Genomic DNA, 20987 nt, shown 5'->3' with positions numbered 1-20987 from the left:
GCTGTAGTGGTAATAACTTCTGGGCTGTGGATTAAATAAGATAATGCACATTGGGTACAGAGTACAATGACTGTTATCTAGTAGGCACTCAGTAAATTTCAGTTCCCTTTCCATTTGAAAATATAGTCCGGGACCCTTTGGGAACCTGTTCCAAGGGCCTGCAAGAGGAGGGTGTAAGACGGAATGAGGAGGTCTACTTTGGGGGGAACGCCAAGAGCGGTAATCCTGAGGGACCAGAATTTCATGGTGGGCTAAAAGAGCGGACCCCTGGGAGGACAGGCGGAGACCCATCGAGGCAGAGAATAGCTTCTGGAACCCAGGACCTGAGCCCGCCTGGCCTGGGGACATGGGGCCCAAGGACACAGGGTTACTTGGTAAAATGTCCCTGTGTGGGTCCTAGCTATCCAGGCCCTCCAAGAGCTGCTGTCCTGGGGACCCCATCACTGCAGTTCACCTGGCCCTGGGCCCCGAGAGCAATCCGGACTAGATATGACCGAGTGCCCATGTGCCAAAGCATGCCTACCTACCCAAGTCCAGGGAGGAGCAGGGCTGGGGGAGACACAGCCGTGGGCGTGGGCTCTCATCCAGGCTGCTGCCGTAATTGCTGTGTGTCTTGGGACAAATCATGTAACCCTCTAGTCTAGAGCCTCAGTTTCCTGACTGTAAAATGGGCATGAGTGTTTCCTACTGTGAGTGTTAAATACTGTGAGAGTGGAATCAACCAGGCACAGCATGGCTGCCTCAAAGATACTCCAGAAGTATAGTTAGAAGGAGAAAAATAAAACCAAACTCATACCTCAGGGGTCTGCCAGGAGGAGACCCCTGAGTCTGAGAGTTGCAGCATCATTGCAGTGTCCATGAGGACCCCGACAGTCACCTGAGTGACCCTGTCCCCAGGAGCCTGAGGCTCCAGTGTAGCCGTGACCAACAACAGGGCTGGGGCGCGTCCTGGGTGGGACCACAGCCATACTGCCAGGCCCAGCCCCCAACCCAGAACATGGAGTCTAGGCCGGTCCTGAGCCAGGGCGTGCAGGGGACTGTGGCTTTGCTGAAGCAAACAACCCCAAAGCCCCACTTGACCCCAAAGCCCAGTAGCATCCTCGGAACCCCATCTTGGAAGTCCAGGGCACACAGCCTGGGGCCTGCCACAGGCCTGGCTGTGGGAGATGAGGGAAGACACGGGGCTGAGGCACTGGCTTTGGGCTGAAATGAACATCTGGGGACCCTGGGCCCTCAGAAAGGAAGGGGTGGTGGCAGGCGAGTGGGAGTCCTTTCCAACCACACCTGCAAGTGCTGACCGAGGCTCCCTCCAACACTGAACTTGACTCAACCAAGTTCGCCATATAAAACAGAGACCAGTAACATTAGGCCCAGAGTGTCGCAAGTGAGATGACACACCAGAAAGCGACGTGTAAACTGTAAAGTTCTGCACAAATCAGGTCTCATTAGGAGCTGAAAAGCCCAAATGTGGCTTCAGGAAGTGAAAACTGGGAGTTAAGAATCAGGCCGTAACGCACCTGTCAAACCAGTGAAAACAAATTAAAATTATAAAATCCATTGTGGATTTTATCATTTTAAAATTGCGCAAGCCTCGCTCAAACTTTTTGTAGCGAAACCCGGCAGTGCGAAACGAGAACCATAAAACTGCCCTCGCCTAGGACCTGTTAGGCACTCTCACTTTGGGGGACAGGCCCCACGGAAACCATTTTAAAGGAAAAAGCAATCCACATAAGGGTATTCACGGCTGGGCTATTTAGAAGAAAGGGCAATTGGAGTCTGCCAAACGTGCAGCAAATGGAGAAATGGTGACCAAACGCCAGGGCGTCGATGCAGGGGGTGCCCTGAGGCCATTACGGTGGCAGGGCCGAGGGCTCGGTCAATACCGGCGGACGTGCGCGGGAGATGAAGTCGCCCAAGAAAGCAGAGCGGACCACTGTTTACCGCTATGTAAAAACATATTGACAGGAAGGGGCAGGAATTTAGAATGAACGGTGGATGTTTGATGGTCACTGGGTTTCTTTCTTTTTTTTCCTAGGAAGTTGTTTAAGTGGGTAATAATAACAATAACAACACTGAAAGCAAAATCAATCCTGCAGCTGAGAGCGGGTAGGCCCTTAGGCCCAGGACAGAGGGCAGGGGAGGGAAGGACAGTATTTCTTGGGAGCCTACCACCACCAGGCAGCACTCTGACCTCCCCAACCCAGGCCGCAGGGGGTTCCTGAGCATCACCCCACCCAGCTCTGGGGGTGGGATTATGGGTGCCCCAACGTGACTGCTTGAAACCTCTTAAAGACGCCTCTCCAGAGCCCTCCAGGCCAGGCCTTCACCCCACCCAACTCAGGAGGCGAGAGGAGGGTTGGCCAGGGGTTAAACACCAGGGAACCAGATGTAAGGGCCTGACTAGCCTTATGCCTCTCTCCATCCACTGAGCTCAGGAGGACAGCCTTATGCCCCCAACACCTGCAAGCCTGACAGCCACTCCTCACCCACCCATAGTGAAAACACACTGTCCCCTGCTGACTGAGTGTCCGCCAGAAACCCAGGAGCCGTCCCTGGCCTCTCCTTCTTCCACACCCGCACCCAGCCACCAGCGAGCCCTCTCAGCTCGACCTCCAAATCTGATGCTGACTCTGACCCCTCAGCCACCACCACCATGTCCTGCCTGGAGAACGACAGCAGCCTCCTGGTGGGCCTACCCTGCTTCCTCCCCTGCCTGCTACAGTCTCTTCCCCACACGCAGCCCGAGGGGTCCCTTTACAACACAGAATCAGATCCCTCTCTCCTCTGCTCAGAACCCTACCGCAGCTCCCAACTTACATGGAGTCAAAGCCAAGCCTTTCTCAATAGCACGTTCTCTGCCCTCCTCCCCAGGTTGTTCTCCAAGTGGGCCAAGCCCACATCCACCCCAGGGCCTTTGCACTTCAGCTCCCTCTGCTGGATTGCTCTTCCCAGATTCCCAGAGCTCTCCCCATCACCCCAGCTCTCTTCAAGAGAGGCCTTCTCTGATCACCCTGCTTAAGACAGCATGGCCGCCCGACCTCCACCCCCTCACTCCCTCTCCCCACTCTGTGTTCTTCCTAACACCCTGCAACACCCGGCATATTAAACTGTCACTTGTTCAATTCTCTGTGCCTCTTTCAAAGTGAACCCCCCCCCCCCCCCCGGAAGGGGAAGCATGTTATACCCCTGAAAAGAATGAACAATCTTATTTTTCAAGGGTCAGTTCGAGAAGCATGAAGTTTAGGAACATATTTTTTTTTTAGCATCAGGTATATTTATAAATCAGGAAATGCCAGACTTGCATTAATTATTCTCATCATTTTTCTCTCCATCACTGAAGGGTTTCTCCCCTTTTTAGGCTAAACTTTTAGAAACCACGTAAGTGGTGTACACTGTCGGCTCTGATTATAATGCTGAGCCTCTGAACAACTTGTAAATGACTTGAACCCAGCAGGTGGGGGGAGAAAAGTGAAGTACTTGGGACGGGGGAGGCCAATTGGACCAGAGTTCAGTCACAGCTGGGCCCAGAAAAGTCACTGCCATTAGGAGGCTCCTGGGGGCTGAGGATGGGGGAGGAGGGACTGGCCCTTAGGAGGAAAGTCGGGTCTGGAATGGGCAAAAGGCTGGGTGGGAACACACCTGTCCCCACCTGTGAAGTAGCTCAGAGGGAACAACGTTCCTGCTCTAAACTTCCCCAGAGGAACACGGCGGGAGGCTGGGATCCGGCCACCCTCTCTCCTGCACCAGGGCTAGGTCCTGCTCCCTTCCCCCCAACAGTGTGCCGCTTGCCTACACCCCGAGCCTCGTATGACACTTCCATGGTGGCAGCCTCTGTGACTGACCTGCTTCCTGGGCCAAACCAGGTGCTGGAATCGCTCACTTAGCGGGTGCTCCTCTGAGCAGCCGGAGCGCTCACTCCCCACACGCCAGGCACTGGGCTAAGAGGCTTTCCAGAGTTCCCCGTTTCCTCTTCACCACAGCCCCTGAGGAAGGTGCGATTATTATCGCCATCTTGTGCATGGGGAAACTGAGGCACAGGGTGTCCTCTCCCCACGATCACATAGCTAGGGAGTAGCTACGGCAGAACTTGAACCCAGATCCGGTTCAGAAGCCTCTGCTCCTATCCTTCAGGCCACACTGCCTCCCTGCACTCCCACCTGAGCCGGAGAGATGATTATTCATCCACTTTGATATATTTAGTTGCTTGCTCCTGAAATTAGACCCTGGCGGTGTGGTGTCATGGGGCCTGGCCAGTCATGTGCCAGCGCTGATCTCAGAGCTGCTAGGCGCTGACACCTCGGTGCGAACTTCTCTGCTAACTCCCCTCCCTGGGGGCAATGACAAATGAGGGAAGGAGGTGGGGGCGCTGCAGGACCACTTGGGGGACCCTTCCCAGAATCCTCCTCTGTGGTTGCCATGGCACCACCTCTGCAAAGGCCCGGACCCTGGTGGTGGACCCTGGTGGGGAAGGGAGGGTGAGGTGGGGCGAAAGGAAGTGACCCAGAAGAAAAAGAGTTAGCCTGTTTAGAGGGTCCCTCTGGAAAAGGGGGGTTGCGGAGCCCTCAGAACTGAGACCCTCATCAGGGCCACCCGCGGTGGGAGGGAGAACGGATTCTCAGGAGGAAGGACAAGACAGCAGAGACGGGTGACAGAAGTATGCAGGGGAGGTGGGAGCTTCAGCGAAGAAACTGAGGCACACGAGGAAGATTGAATCCTGCAAGGGCAAGGTACTTGGCAGCACTGGCCCAGGGCCCAGCGCACAGTAGGTACTTAATAAAGGTCAGCTCAAATGAGACTTCCTGATTAGGACACCAGGAAGCCCCAATTTGCTCGGACCAGGAACATGGACAAAGCATGGAGACGTGCTTGGGGCTCCCCTGGTGAGAGCCTCTGGGTGAGGGCTCCCACCCGCACAGGCGCTTTTCCCGGGTGCAGGTCCCCTCTGAGCCTGAGCAACTCTGTTCCTGAAAGGCTGGCTGGGAGCGGGGGGGGGGCTTTAGGGGAAGAATAGGCCCGCTGCCACTCAGCCCAGCTGGGGCCGCTGGGGCCCTGCGCCCAGCCCAGCCCCCACCCTGGCACAGGCGCAGCGGGTGAGCGCATGCCTGGCACAGTCCCCAGTGCCTGGGAGAGAGGCTCCAAGTGGGCGGCTTTGTATTTTGTGAAAACCAAATCCACAACTGATCTCTCCAGCCAAGCAGGGCCTGCTGGGAAGGCTGGCGGGCCTCTCTTCCCGTCCCCCTGCTGGGGCCCACCTCCCCCAGGAACCATGGGGAGCACCAGCTGCCACCCTGGCTGGCATGGGGGCTGACGGGCCGGGCCTGGGCCCCGCTCCCGAGTGCCAGGGTTTGCCCCCTCCCCACCCCGACCCCCTTCCTGCCTAGAATAAATTGGAATACAAATCAGAGGGAACCGCTTTCCTCTGTTTGAACAAATTGCTATGGATTCCTCCCTGTCTCAGGTCAGGGCTCACGATGGGGGATATTTTCACTCGCCGACTGCTAATAGACTCGGGAGAAGCTGCTGGATCGATGGAGGCCGGGAAAATTAGCCCGGAGCTCCAGGCCAGCCTTGGCCTGTCCCTGCCCCCACGCCAGGACTCTTGGAAGGGATGAGGCAGCCATAACCCAGGCTGGACATAAACACCAGCTGACGGCCTGTTCCCTCCCCCTTCCTGGGAACCAAGGCAAGAGAGTCCAGGAGAGGCAATGGGGAAAAGGTGGACCCAGAGAGGCCCCCAAAGAGATCTGTAGTCCCCCACAGTCAAGCATGGCCCCCTGAACATATCTCCATGTTCTTCCGTGCAACATCAACGTGCATATACACACCTTCAGCACATGCATTCCCATGTATACTTACATGTGCACAAAAATACAGATAAAGTGTACGCGCAAGGTAGAGGGAACATAGGAATGTACTTCAGCTCCTGTGGAGGTACCCAGTGAGAGTAGTTTACCTAATGCCACTGGTTCTACACGCACACATGCATGCATACAAGCAAACACATACATACATGCTTACACACACACTCCCCTCTGTAAATTAGAGCCGAGATCTGCCATGGGAGATAGATGTGGGAGAGAGGATTTGTCCACTGGCAGGCAGAGCAGTACCCCTAGCGTGGCGTGACCCTTCGCCTCTGGTTACTGGTTTCTGCCTCTAAACACTGAGCATTCAGGGCCAGGTGACCGCTAAGCCCCATACCTCTGACCTTTCATAGTTCCCAGCCGGGCTGCCTATTGGCTGTGCAGACTGAGGACTTCTCTGCCCTCTCTCAGCCTCAGGTTTCTCTTCTGACAAATGATGAGATTTGCCCCAAGATCTCTCCTGGCTTTGTCACTTTATAAGCCTGTGACTCTCCATCATCCCTCTGTCTTGTTCTCCGCTGCATCCTCAGCACCCAGAACAGTGCCGGGCACATAGAGAGGGCTCCAGAAAGATGTGGTTAATTACTTCATTAATCTCAGGTCCCAGGTGGTAGTGAAGAGACTGAGAGAAATTCACAACAGGATGGAGGCGCCGCTCTGATGTGGACTCATAGGCCCAGGGGTATTCAGGGTGCAGACTAGCCAGGTCATTACCCACGGAGGCTTCTTCCTGCAGAGGGAAGTGGACAGAATGCAGTCGGCCTAATTACCCACACAGCATCCTGCCTGCGGAGAAAGGGCAATCGTCCAGTGTCAGAAATGGACCCCACCGCTCTTCGTTTTGAATGGAGCTGGTGGGAAGCTAATGATCATGCCCCATGCCAGTGACCAAAGGGCCCTGGAGACTGGGTTTGTCCTCAGTGACCCCCAAACCTGTGAGGCCCCTCAATCCTTCAGGGAGAGCCTGGGCTCTACCAGGAAGGTCTTGGGGAAATTGACGGGCTGGAGCTCTAGTCACAGAATCCGAGGAAGTAAATGAGGAGCTCACAGGTCTGGTTTTCCGCCTGGAATCAGGGCTTACGCGTGCCGCCCAGAAGACAAGACCTGCGAACAAAGAGCTCAGCAAAACAGGCTGGTTCTGAAGAGGAAAACAGAAGGCGAGGCAGGAGGTAGTCCACGCTGTCGGAGCCCCGCTCCCCTGACCACGGCCATGCACAGCGCCAGCACCTGAGGCCAGTCACACTGCCTTCGAGTGCAGCCTGCGAGCTAGCGAGCGCCAGGAATTAACACCCCAGGAGCAGCCTGCAACCAGTGACAGATGGGAGTTGGTGTACACCTACCCCAGCTCCCTCACCAGGATGGGCGGACTCTGAAGTGTGTGTTTTACACAGTGTCCCCCAGGTCCCTAGGGAGACATGGAGGTGACTCACTTGACAATGCACCTTGTTTTGGTTCCCTTTGCTTTCCTGTCTCATGTCTTCATTCCCCTACCTGAGCTTCCTGCACTCACCTCCCAAATAAACTACCTGCACGTGGCTCCTTACCTCAGGGTCTGCTTCTGGGGAACCCAAACTGAGACCTCGAGTCCAAGACAATTCTGATGGTCATGGTACCCCTATTAAATCCCTCACGTGGTCACAACGCAGGGCCCTTGTTTTGTCACACACACACACACACACACACACACATCAAATACCCTACCACATTCCTCTACCTCCCCCTCTCACTTCTCTGGAAACCTCCTCACCTGAATTCCAATCCTCAAGATCCAACTCATCTGATCAACCAGCCTGAGCCACGGGGAAAGGCTTGAGGGCTGCGGGGAATTCCCAGAGCAACCTTCCTGAAACAGGCCGGGTGCCTGCGGGCTAACGGGTCGGCTGCCCTACAGTGGACCATGGGCTGTGCGCAGAGACTAGCAGCAGCCTCCAGGTCACAGCCACGCTGGCTGCCTCCTCCCTGGGCCTCCTGACATTCTATTAAGGGCTTCTAACATCTAACCGGGAGTCCTGGACCCAGAACAAGTTTGGGTGCAATGAGCCTAGGGGTAAGAAATGGGGCTTACAGGGGTGGGAGGAGGATTGTAGATTTACAGGCCTAAAATGAGCTTATAAATACCATGTAGACATGCCCCGGCTCCTCCGAGCCTACAAGGTTATGTAGGAGAATGAGAAAGATCCAGATGTGGAGTCCCCTGGCATGGCTTTTCATTTCAGCCTCGGTACCTAATTGCTGTGTGTCCTTAACAAGCCACTGACCGTCTCTGGTCTAGTCTCTTGCTGCGCTGAATCTCAAAGATCTGCTTCTGGGCCACGTGAGACCACTGGCTGGCGGCTGCGCTCTCTCCTTGCCACACCCTCGGGCCCCACCTCATGACCTTCTCTATGTCTACCCTGTGGCATGTTCCAGAAAGGAGAGTAGAGCCAGACCTTGCCACAGCACAGAACTGCAGCTTGCCTGTGGGCTTACGGATTTTGCTGGAAGGTAAACTGACCTCCCCAAGGTCACCATTCCAGCAGAAACCAGAACCAAACCCAGGGAGATGAGGCCACCAGAATCTAGCTCCCTCCCCACCTCTATCTTCCCGATGTCTCTCTCAGAAAAGGGAAAAGCACCTCGTTAAGAGTTACTTAACAATCTCACAGGAAAAGTCTCAGGGCCAAGGGCCAAGGAGATATTCCAGTTCCGCTCAGGGGCCTCAGCTCCTGAATCTTCCTGAGAAGAGATTATGTTACAGCGAGTTGCATTAAGGTAAGACAATGAGAAGAACTTCCCAACAACAAAGGACCACAGACATTGAGAACCGAAAGATGAGCTAGATCACCTCTGCAGTACTTTCTGGCCCGTGGCTTCTGGCGTAGCCCCTCAGTTTTTGTTCCCCCAAATCAGGGGGTCCACAGAGCTCTCCTGCGGCTGGGACTGAAAGGAGCCATTGCCAGAGGGGAGAGGTGCCAACCACCTTGAGTTGTGAGTGGTGCGTGGGGTGGGAAGGAGGGAAGGAGAGCACTGCAGACAGGAAGCTGGGACCCTCACATGAATGTTTTGTTGAACCCAGCAAGTCTCTCCCCTGCTCTAGGTCTGTTTTCTATAAATTCCTTCTGGCATCCTCAGAGCAGCCAGAGCCCCTCCCCGCCCCGCCCCCCCCCCCCCCCCCCCACCACCACCACAGCTAGGCTGGCAGGGGGGAGGGGAGTAGTGTTCACAGATCTAAATCCTCTCTCATTTCAAGAAGCACCAGCTGACCCTGAATAAGGGATTTGTGGTAAAGACTGGACATTATCTACCCAATATCCATTCTCCCCTTCGTTCTAACTAAACCCTGATATTCTCTTAGGTGAGAATGTGCCCATCGAAAAGGCATTTCTCAGCCTCCCTTGCAGCTCAGAATGGCCCAGTCATGGGGAGGGGTTTCTGGAAAAGCTTCTTAAAGGAAACGGACTCAGCTGGTAGGCCTGCACTTTTAAATGTCCTTCTCTTTCTCCTAACTGGAATGTGTCTTTTTTTATTTTGTAATCCTCATGTGAGGATATTTTTTCCATTGATTTTTAAAGAGAATGGAAGTGGGGAAAGGAGGGGGAGAGAGGGAGATAGAATAAAGCATCGATGTAAGAGAGACACATCGATTGGTTGCCCCCAACATACACCCTGATCAGGGCCAGGAATCAAACCTTCAACCCTTCGGTGCACAGCTGACGCTCTAACCACTGAGCACCCCGGCCAGGGCTGGAATGTATCATGATGACTGAGCGGGGCAGCCCGTGGGTGACTTTGTGGCAAAATGCTTTAAGCCAAGGGTTCCCAAACCTTGTTGTACGTGAGAATCACCTTGCGATCTTTAAAAAAAAGGCTAATGCCTGTTTACCATGCCCAGATATTCTAATTTCATTGGTAAGAGGTATGGCCTAGGCCTTGGGGTTTTTAAACACCCCCCAGTTTGAAGCAAAGTTTGAGAACCGCCCCCGTAAGCAGAGCAGAGTGACAAGCGGAAAGGAGCCTGGGTTTCTAGTGACCAAGAAGCCACCACGCAGCCATGGACAGCCTGCCACTCAACTTTCATTTGCTGGAGCCTCTCTCCCGAGGCCTTGTTTCTAGGAACAGAGATTCCTGACTCCACGGCACAGCCCAGGCAAGAGAAACGGCCGACATGGCCATGGAGCCCCCCTCAGAGCAGCCGGCAGGCCCTGGACTCGCCATTCGGCAGGCTTGAGTTCAAATCCTGACTCGGCTACCTGCCAACTGCAGGGCCTTTGGCAAGTCACTCAAGCTTCTCCACCTGAGAAATGAGGGCCCTGGAAAAGGCTGCGTTCTCCCGCTCCCCTGCCCGCTCCCGGGGCGCAGGTGCCCTCGCCCCTGCAGCCTCAGCTCCCGCCACCCTCCCAGGCCTTTAGCAGGCGCCCGTGATGATTTGCTTGGTTGACACTGAATTGCTTCCATGTGGTCCAGTTCTGAAATTTTCATTTATTTATGAACCTAATGGAGAGGAGAATAAACAAAAGGGCCACGTTTCAAAAAGGTAACCATTTACCTCGTGCAAACCAATGAGGGCAGCACCTCCGGGCAGATTCGTTCAGCGCCCCCAGATTTGGGACGGGAAATGCCCTGGTGAGAAGCGGGGGCCCGTCTCCCAAGCTCCCAACCTGGACCTTGGTTAGCACTCCTGAGACAGGAAGTCTCCGTCCATCATTTAAAAAGAACAAGTGTGTGTGTGTGTGTGTGTGTGTGTGTGTTAAAGACCCCAGGGTCCACACGAGCTTGATAGAAACCAAGCTTGGGCAGTGACCTGGAAAACCCAGAAATGCCCTCAGAAAGCTCCGGGGAAGAAGACATCTGTTTGGGCTGACTCATTCCGATGCACTGTCTCCACCAGCTGCGCCTGAGAGCCAACTGGAGAGCTCTCGCCACGCAGCTGCCTCGATGCCACCTGCAGAGCTTCTGATCCAGGAGGCCCGCGCAGCCAGGCATCTGTTGTGGAAAAGGCTCCCCAGGTGGTTCTGACAGGCCACCGGGGTGGAGAAGCACTTCTCTACATAGCTTCCCATCTCCAGGTCATCAGTGTATCTCGGCGGCGTGTCTGGGACTAGACAGGAACCTGAGGTGGGATCTCCGAAGCCGGCTGAGCAGCCCCCTCGTGCCTGCCCAGTCACCAGCCCCTGCGGTCACTCACCCCTGCGGCCGCAGCTCCCCACAGGCATCGGCTGGGAACCAGGCCCGCTGGGCTGGGAACTGCCGTCACCCTCCCCGGCCTGCCACATATCTCAAAAGCGCAGCCCGCACCTCCAGCTTCCCCATGCCACCCACGCCCGGAGCTCCCTGCCATCTGCCTGCCACCGCTCTGCTCTCGTGAAACAGAGTCCCCGCGGTGTGCCTGCGAGTTTACAAAGTGCTGTCACTTGGACTTCTAACTCCAAAGGTGGAAGTGGCTGAACCAGTCTTCCAGGCAGGGAAACTGGGGCTCAGTGAGGTGAGACTATTGGTCCAGGGTCCCTCAGAGGCAGCCAGCTGCCCACCTGGTCCTCCAACCCAAGTCTGCCCATTTGCGTCCAGCCCGCCTTCCCGCATGCCCATGCCACTCAAAGGTTGCTCCATGGGCCCGCAGCTCTGGCATCACCCCAGAGTTCGTTAGAAATGCAGACTCTCCGCACTGTCCTAGATCTGCAGGCCCCAGGGCACCCCTGCTGGGCCCTCAGGAGCCGCTCTCCTGCCAGCTTCCAGTCCCCAGATCGCCCTTCCTCCCATAGACTCTGTCCTCTCTCCTGGCTTTCCAGTCCCTGTCCCCTAGGTCCCCTCCTACCTCCCTGCTCTGTCTCCACTCTCTCCTCCCACCCCAGGGTGCTGGTCTCAGCCCCCCTCCTCTCTCACTCCACTCTCTCTCTCCTGGCAATTTTACGTCACTTCATGGTTTCAGCCCACAGCGGTTCTGTGCACAGAACCCAGATGGCAAATCTACCTCTCAGAGCGGGTCTCTGTCCTGAGCACCAACACTCATGCCCACCGGCCCATCAACATCTCTCCCAGACATCCCACACCAGAACCCCACGAAGTTCAAAACTGCACTGGCATTGTCAGGGAAGTAAAACTGCTGATGGAGGCCTCGCTCAGGGCCAGCTCAGGGTTTCCCCGGTGCGTTGTCATGGCACGCTCATCCCAAACCCACGCGGTGGGTATGATGCGGTCCATCTGACCAGTGGAGAGGACACGCCTCAGAAAGCAGATGGAACTCGGGCTCTCAGCTGATGCAGGCAGAGCTGGGGTTCAGACCTGGGTTTCTGAACGCCAAACCTCAGGGCACTTCCGCTCCCATCCCTTGCCTGGGCTCTTCCTGATGCACGGAGGACCTAATGATTGCATAGTCTCCTTCCTCGTCTTTTGCAAGAGTCTCTAACTGGCTTCCTTCCCTCACACCTAACCCCCTACAGTCTATTCTCTACATGGCAGCCGGAGGGATTCTATTAAAATGGTGTTTTTGCAATGTCCCTCCTCTGCTCAAAACCCTCCCACGGCTCCTCAACTCACTCAGAATAAAAGCCCAAGTCCTTACGTAGCCTTGTAAGTCCTTACATAGCCTTACATAGCCTTCAACAATCAGGCCCCACTAACTCTCCAACCCCACATCCTATTCCCCTCCCCATGGCTCTCTCTGCTCCAGCCACACCGACTCCTCCTTGTGGCTAAACAAGCCACTCGTGCTTCTGCCCCAGGGCCTTTGCATTGACTGCCCAGAATGCACTTCCGGCAGATATCCACCAGGCTTTCTCCCTCTTCCCCAGGCATCTTCCAGTCTCTGTTCTGGTATCACCTACTCAAGGATGCGCCCCCCCCCCCGCCCCCTGCCACCACCACTGTATATGAACTTGAACCACAGTCCACCATTCCTGGTCCCCTTGGGTGCTTTTCTCTTTTTCACAGAACGCATCGCCATAGCAACATTATATACTTACTCATTGACTTGTTAACTACCTGTCTCCCTCAGTGTTAATGTCAAGTCTAGGAGAGCAAGAGCATGTTTTTCTCCAAATATCTCAAGAGCTCCAAACAGAACCTCCACTCGTATGTTTGTGGGATGACTGCAGCTCCTGTACCCAGACTCTCCTGTCCGTCCTCACAGCCACCACCGGGGTCAAGTTCTCACTACACTTCCCTGGACGTCCCCCTGACCCTGGCGTCCTCAAACACACCACGGCAGGGCCCCCCAGCCTGAAAGACAGCCCACATCAACCCATTTCTCTCTCAAGGCCCTCCCAGCAGCTTCTCCCAACCCAGGATTCCAGCCTACTCCCCCAAGCACCGGCTTTGCCATCCGCAGATCTGGGTCTGAGCCCAGCTCTGCCACTCGGACCAGGAGCTTCTGAGCCCTCAGTGTTCTAGTCGCTAAAATGGGCTATGAATGACTCTCTCAGGGCTGTGGGGAGGATGAAGGAAGACAATGCGCATTCCTGATCTCAGCCAGGCAGTAAGCATTAGCGATTTTTATTACTATGCCTTTACCGTTCCAACTCTGACTGCCCAATTCCCTTTCAACCTACGCTGCAGCCCAGCAGTGACACCGCTCCCCACACACCCAGTGCCTTATCCTCCGTGCCTTTGCCTCCTCCTGGGATGCCCTTCTCAGTCCTTTCTTCCTTTTGTCAAGGACAGTTCAAGTGCCTCCTCCTCCACAAGCCCTTGGCAGTCATTCCCTCCCCCTTCGAATTCCCCTCAGCTCTTTATCTGCCCTTGCCTCCTGGCATTTATCAAGATCTCCCAGGAGCCACCATCTTGTATGTGAGTCCCCTCCCCTTCTCCTTGAGGGCAGAACCTCCATCTCATTCATCTCGGCAGCCCTGTCAATTCCCAGAACAGGGTAGGCTCAAGGGAAGTACTAATTAGAGAGTTAATGCGTGGCGAGGGGCACACCATACTGCTTTCCTGCCCCCAACTCAGAAGATCCACCGGGATCGATGTCCCAGCCACCTCTTACCAGCCGTGTGACCTTTAGCAGGTCACTCAAACTCTTGTTCGGAACCTCGGTTTCCTCATCTGTTAAATGGGGGCAATCGGACCAGCTATGTTGACCTCTCAGAATATCATGGGAATCAATGGAGAGAGAATGAAAATGCTTGTAAGGGACGTGGCACTTACACACCAACCCAGGATTGTTGTTACAACCAATGGTTCTCCCTGAAAGGTTCCTTATTCTTTGCACAAAAAGGTGCCTGAAGGAGCCATCACTGAAGGCGTGGCAGGATGTCAAGTGAGTTTTACATTCTTCCTGATATCTTTATGTATTCTCTGATTGTTTTTGCAAAGAGCACGTGTTACTCATAAACCTGGGGAAAGGAACATTTCATGGTTTAAAAAAACAAAAAGGATTCACTTCTTTGAGGTAGGCATTGCTCTTGCCACTGTATCAGTATTTAAAGGCAACAGGAACCCCCTAGCAGCTAGTACCTGCCATCAGCAGATGCATGTCTGCAAAGCAGGGTCTCCTGATGATGGGGAGGAAGATGCAGGAGAGGGGCCACACACCAGGTTCACGAAGAGGCAGCACTGCCAGGGCAGGAGCCCCTGCTCTGCACACAGCCCCACCTGGACAGGGACCCACGGAGCTGAGCCTCCCCCCATAGGGCTCTCCTCTGGCCTGGGGAGTAGGAAGTGTGGCTTTGGCCTCAGGTAAATGCCCTGGGACACTGGGAGGGAAAACCTGAGAGCTGGAGGGAGGCATGGAGCTACAGAAGGCCTAGGGAGTCTCCTTGGGCTCCAGGCTAAGGAAGTAGAGTAAGACTCATCCCTCTGGAGTCTTGAGGCCAAGAGAGCCCAGGAAAAGCAATAAGCAATGTGGCGGCCAAGCCCGCCCCCTGCTGGCCATATCTGGAGTGGCAGTGCCAGGTGCACAGGGCCGGGTCCTCAGGTACACACCCCTGCACCTGATACCTAGTCAGACTGTGTCCTGAGGCAAGGTAGGGGTGGGGCATGTCTCTTCCAGGACTGAGAGGCCCCAGATCCCATCTCCGGTCCCCTGTCTTTGCTGGTGGGGTATCTCCTGAGCCCAGCCACAAGGAGATGCAAGGCTGGAGTGGGGAGGGGTGAGGAAGGCAGAATTGGGGGCAGTAAGGGGAGGGTGTGAAGTGGAGAGGAGGGTGCACCACACTCCTGCCTCTGTCTCATTCCTCCCAGGCCCGCCTCTGCCTCCTGGGCAGCCAGAGAAGCCACGGCTGCTACCATTGCCCGGATTTCCACTCCCACACCCAGGTATTGATTTCCTGCATCATTCATTTGCCGGCCTTGGCTGCTGTGATTAGCTCCCTCCATTCTCCCTGTGGAGCCCCCCGCCCGTCCCTCCATGTTCCAGCAAAGCAGAGCTAATACCAGGCTTTAAATGAGGCTTTGCCACCCGGCCCCAGCAGCTCACAGCCAAGCTCGGCCAATTACAAGGAGGCCCTTGGTCTGTCTGCAGCCGCCCCCTCAAGGGTGCTTTCCTGGCTAATATAATCCTCTCTAACCACCCCCACCACCTCCGGAGCCCCCACCAGCCAGGAAGCACAGATTCTTAGGATGAGGCATCATGCAGATCTTGACCCTAAGGGGAGGGGGGCGCCTCTTGAGTCTGACTCCAGAACTGGGGAGCCCTCAAGCAGGCTCAGGGGCCAACATCAATGTGGGGGTACAGACAGTGCTGGCAAAGCAAACAAAAGCGCCTGGATTTAGGGACCAAGACCCTCTCCCTCCTGCAGTTGCTATAACTGAGAAGGAAGGACGGACAGAGGCATGGACCTTCTTGAGGACATTTGGAAAGCCCTAAGCTTTCTGTCAGCCCTGAGGGGACCAGAGTTTTCCAATGCGATGCCTTCTCCCAGGGGAGAGTCCGAAAGGACAGGCAGTTTCTAGGCCTGGGTGGAAACTAGTGAAAATCCCGAGTGCCCACGCCTAGATCAACACCCAGAAGGCGGCGCTGGGAGGCACACTTCCTGAAATTCCTTCTCCGCACCCTCGGTGGAGGGAAAAAAAACCTGACTTGGTGATAATTCTGTAAGCTATGTTGCTCTTGTCAAATTATTCAACATCTGTCTTCATGTTCCCACAAAAATTAGCATAGGATAGTAGTTTCTGATGACACCTTTGGTGAAATATTTTGACTTCTACCAGTAAGTTGCAAACAACCTGTCTTAAGGATAATGTCAATTCCCACTCCTGCATATTAAATAGTCCAGAGGTTTGTTGTGTTTTTGTAAGGGAGAGGAATCCCGTCAACCCGTCCCTCGCTGGAAGTCTGGCAGCTATGGGCGGAGATGAGCCAGGGGAGGTGGTAACCTCATGAAGGATACTCCTCCATCCCTTGGCTACTCCCTTTGCCCAGCACTAGGCCTCTGGGGCAGCCCACCACCCTGGCCTGCCGGAAAGCAGCTTACAGGATCCACCCTGGAGCACAACAAACTGGGCCCGGAGATTGGGAGGCTGGGAGGAAAGAGGGAACCAGCTCCAAATAGACCATCTGGTCTGGTACTCAGCTGCTAGAGCATCTGTGCCCCAAAGAAGAGTGAAGCCACCTGGCCAGTTTGAGAGCACTTCCCCGATCCCATTGCAGACAGAGCAACTCAGGTCCGGCAAGAGGACCCTCAGAGGGAAGCGGACATAGGTCTCCAGGCCCCTGCCTCCTACCAGCCTCAGCAGAGGCTCCCAGCTCAGGCCAGATTATGGCGGGATTTGCCCTCCACATCCCAGTCTTCCTCCCTCTCTCCAGTTCAGCTTCCATGTTTGCTAATCTGCTCCTCCCTCAGCCACACAGGCCTGGGAGCAGAGGGGAAGGGGCTGGTGGTTCCCTCCCCAGGGCACACTTCTTTTTTGTGTGTCCTGAGTAAAAAGTGCCTCCCTCCTCACGGCCAGGGCAGCACTGGGCTTCCATCCTCCTCTCTCTTCTGCATCCTGAGGTCCCCTGTCTATAGACACCAGCCTAAGACTCCGTGACTCACCCTAAGCAGAGACCCTCAAAGAATGCCCAACTGCCCTGTGCAAACCATCTTAGGGAGACACCTGGGAAAGAAAGAATTTCAAGAAGCATTTCTTCAAACTCCCCCCAAACCATGGCCCTTCATTCTTGCAACAAATATTTGCTGAGCTCCTGCTGGGTGCCAGGCACCATGCTGGGTGCTGGTATACAGGGATGGACACGCCTGACCATTTCTCATCTACACTCCACTCCTTCTCAAGATGCTTCAGCTGCTTTGTGAATAGAGGGAAAGTGGGGGAGGGAGCAGAAAACCAGCTCTCCATACTACTCCTTACCCCAGCCCCAGCCCCAGCCCCAGCCGTGCAATGGTTCTCTCTGGCTATATCTGGCCAAAGCTTCACAAGGAACTCAGTAGCCTCCTGCTAGCCTCCTCTGCAAACTAGATCTTCCTTTCTCTCCATCCACCTCCATAAAGACTTTCCACCCAGCAACTCCCCTGAGGCCCCAGTCTTTCCCTGGAGCCACGCTCTCAAAGGGCAGGTGGAAAGAAAGTCATCCAAGAGTCAGGGGTTGGCCCCAATGCACACAACCCACTTAACTCACTCTGCGTGAGAGAGCTTGGACTCAGGGAGGGGAGAAAACACCCAGAAAGGGGGCCGATGAGCCAATGACTCAACCCTCTGAAGGCCCCAGCGCACTCTGAAATCAGGGTCTGCAGAGACCACTGCACCTGTCTCCCACTCCCCGCCCTCACTGCTGGGGTTTCCAGGCTAGACTCTGAGGAGCTTCCTCAAGATGTGCCCCATGCAGCCCTGGAGAAGGCTGGAGAAGGTGGAGGGAATGGAGGAGAGGGGTGGCCGGGAGATGGGCATGCCAGATCTGCCCAAGGGCACTCAGAGGGAGGACAGAGTGGGGGGCGGCAGCAAACAGGAGGGCTCTCAGTCACTCTCCTGACCTCCTGGGTGTGGTGAGAAAGAGAGGGAGACCTCACGGGTGTCCCTCTTTAGGCTTCCTCCTAAGGAACAGTGAGGCTGAAGGGAAACCTTCGGGAGAAAGAGGAAGACGTCCCCCCCCCCGCCCCCCCAATCCCTGGTGTCCTTCCCTGTCCTGCAGGGCGGAGGCCTCTGGGACCCACTCAGTCGCCTCCTCCCCATAACCCAGCCTCTCTCATTCTTCCTTGTCTTTCCTTTTCTGGCCTATATATAAAGGGCCAGGCAGTAAGAGACACACAAACTAATTAAGAAGCAGAGTTTGGCCAGATGCCTGGGCCAGCCTCCCCAGGGAATTAAACCCAAGCAAGTCACCTCCCAGAAACCCCTCAGGGCACCCCTCCCTCTTGTGAGGCACCCCCAGAAGGAGGCATTTAGCATCTGCACCTGAGGCTGGTGGCCAAAAATATATGGGGAGGGACAAAGCCTCTGACCCCCACCAATAGAACTGGTCAAACTCCCCCCCCCCATCTTAAAGGCAGGAACTACGCCCTCAACCTCAGAAAGAAAGAGAATCCTCCCACTCCAGCTCACATCATTCAAAAGTGGCCTACACAGACTGCCCTGCAGTCAGCAGAAAGCAAAGTAGGGGCCACTGGGCCCAGAGACTGACTTTTTGTGCTGTGGGGTGGGGGCATTTCGGGCTGCCAGAAGTCAGAGGGAGGGTCCCTGAGAGGGATGATGCCTGTTCTGGGGACCTTTCCCGGGGAAACCCACGGAAAAGACGGGATAAGCGGTGACTGGAGTCCCCTTAGCGCCCAAAAGCGAGGCGTGGGGACGCGGGAGCAAAGCTGCCGGGCAGAAGGCAGCGTTTGGAGGCGTAGCGGGTGGGTGTGTGCCTTGTCTGCGTTTTGGGGGGACGGTGCCTGAGTGTGTGTGTGTGTGTGTGTGCGCGCGCACACACAGGGAAAGGAAGGTGGGGCTGGGGTTTTGTAGCTGGGAACCGGAGGCAGGAAGAACTGGCTCCAGAGAGGTCCGAAAAGAGATGCCGGGCTTTAGGCTCCGGATCCAGAGGATGTGGCAACCGCTCGAGTTGTCAAGAAGCGATTAAAAGAAGCGAAGCCTCTCTGAGATCGCGGAAGGCGAGCCCGCGGCTCCGTGGCGGTGCCGGCTGCCAGCTCTCGCGCAAACCACGCGCAACTCCGGGTCACACATCGCTCGGCTTCCACTCCCGAGGCCGAGCCGGGGTAAACCCGGCTTCGGTGCAAGTCGCTGCCCCAGCCCCCGGGTTGCGATCTGTCGGAGTCCCCGGAGCCGACTGGGTGCCCTCCGGGGTTCGCAGTCACTCCCGCCCCTGACAGGGTGTGAGAAAGTGGGTGCCTCCCCCTGGCATCACCAGCTTCACGCCAGACCCTACGACCCGCCTCTGTGCTCCGAGCAGCTCGTCGGTCTTCTGACGCCCTGGAAAAGGGCGGGGACCCGGGCATCCCCTCCAGAGTGCAGCCGGGGTCCCCACCAAACCCCGGCAACGCGCGCTTTGCGCCTCTTGCAAAGTTTCCGCCGGTGCTAAGCTGCGTGCCGCGGGACGCGGGCTCTTACCGTAGACTCCCTGTCCTCGGCAGTGGAAGGGGATCAGCGCCAGAAGTAGAAGGCAGGTCACCTCCATCTTCACGGCCGGTGCTTCATCCCCGCGAGGCGGCGCAGCCCGGGAGGCGGCGGGGGGCGCATCCGCCGGGGCCCCGCGATGCCCCCTGCGTCTCCCCCCGCTCGGAGAGGCGACGGGGACCGGGAGACTGAGGAGGCGGCGGCAGCGGCGACGCGGATTGCTCCTCCGGCAGAGCCGCGGCCCTGGTGAGGACGCAGGGGGCGCGGGCCCGGCCCCGGGTGCCTCCGCACGCCCCGCGCAGCCGCCAGCGCCCCGGCCCGAGGAGCCCGGCCGCTGAGTCTCCCCGTGTCCCCAGGGCTCTCCTCTCGGGGTACTGGGCGCCGGGGACCCTCTTCGGCCGCGGTTCTTCGATCCAACAGGCCAACGACGACTAATAAACTTGTCGTTTCTGCGCCCAGGGGACGCCCCTCCGCTGATCGGGGGCCGGGAGGCCAGGCTCGGTGCGGGTTAATCTGCGGTCTCCAGTCCTGCGGCGGGTGCTGGGGGCTCCAGAGCCCGACCCTAGGGGGCCGGGCTGGGCGCCCTCCCAGGGGCGAAGGAGCCCGGGCCCTGGCCCTCCTGAGCGGGCGAGCAGCGTGGGCTGGACTCGGCCGAGGGGAGAGAGCCCGGTGCCCCGGGCCGCGAAGTTAGCTGAGCCCGGAGGAGCCGGGAGAGGAATCGCACCCGGGCGCCCCGCGGGAATCAGGAGAGCAGTTCCAGTCAAGACAGACCACAGGACGCGGGGAGAGGACGAAAGTTTGAATCGTTTGAAAAATATTCGCGCTCTCGCCGAGGCCCGGGCTGCAGCGCGGGCGTCGCTCGCCACCTCCCCTCGCTGCGCTCGGCTCCTGCGGTCTAGCCGCGGCCGCGGAGCTCCGGCTTCGGCGCTCTCCGGAGAGCGGGGCTGCGCCGCGCCCCAAGTTGATCGTCCCCGCCCCCGCCCGGCGCCGGGACTGGCGGGGGCCCCGAGCGGGAGGGGCCGGGCCGGGCTCCGCGCGCGGCGGCCGCTGGGCTCCGGGCCGCGGGAGCGCTCCGCTCGCTCCGCAACTTGGGCTTCACTGTGCTGCTTTTCCCCCTTCGGAGCTTTTCATTCGCGCTCCCCCCGCCTCCCTCCCGCCCTCCCTTTCTCCCTTCCTCCTCCCTCCTCCTCGCGTCTCCGCGTTCGGTCTCTCGCTCTCCCACCCTTTGTCGCTCGCTCTCCTGTTTGATTCCCCTCCAGTAAAAAAAAAAAAAAAAAAAGAGCCAATTAAAGGCAGCCCAGCTCGCCCGGTCCAGCCTCTGTCCAATTTCCTCGCCTCCCCCAGGACCAATTAGAGAAAACAAAACAGGGCTGGGGGAAGCAGACTGCTCGCTCTCTCTCGCTCTCTCTCTCTCTCTCTCTCTCTCTCTCTCCCACCCCCCCCCACCTCCATCTCCCTCTCTCCGCCCCTTCTCCACCACCCCCCCCCCCGGCAGGAAAATGTCAGAAAGCAGAAATGGATCCATCTATCCCGAGGACAGTGGCGGAGGGACGTGGGTTTCGGCGCGGGCTCGGTAGCGGCGCGCACACTCGCTCTCCGCCCGCCCTTGCAAACCCAGACCGGCTGCCGGAGCCGGGCGCACCGATCCCATTGCGCTCGCGGGGC

The 20987-nt window shown here is 56.9% G+C and overlaps 1 protein-coding gene across 2 annotated transcripts in view; it reads right to left on the bottom strand.

The window, feature by feature from the left end:
- Positions 1 to 20431, bottom strand: part of MDGA1 (MAM domain containing glycosylphosphatidylinositol anchor 1) — a 55820-nt gene extending 35389 nt beyond the window's left edge. The window contains exon 1 of one of the 2 annotated variants that reach the window (XM_079780628.1): positions 19317 to 20431. In XM_079780628.1, the coding sequence (XP_079636754.1) occupies positions 19317 to 19383 (67 nt within the window). In that variant the 5' untranslated portion in view covers positions 19384 to 20431. The remainder of the gene's footprint in view (positions 1 to 19316) is intronic. The other variant, XM_079780627.1, reaches the window with a different exon arrangement.
- Positions 20432 to 20987: the final 556 nt, after the last annotated feature.

The sequence above is a fragment of the Cnephaeus nilssonii genome, assembly GCF_951640355.1.
Source record: "Cnephaeus nilssonii genome assembly, chromosome: 9".
Lineage (NCBI taxonomy): Eukaryota > Metazoa > Chordata > Mammalia > Chiroptera > Vespertilionidae > Cnephaeus > Cnephaeus nilssonii.
Note: the sequence above shows the minus strand (reverse complement) of the source record. Positions and strands in the feature narration are given on the sequence as shown.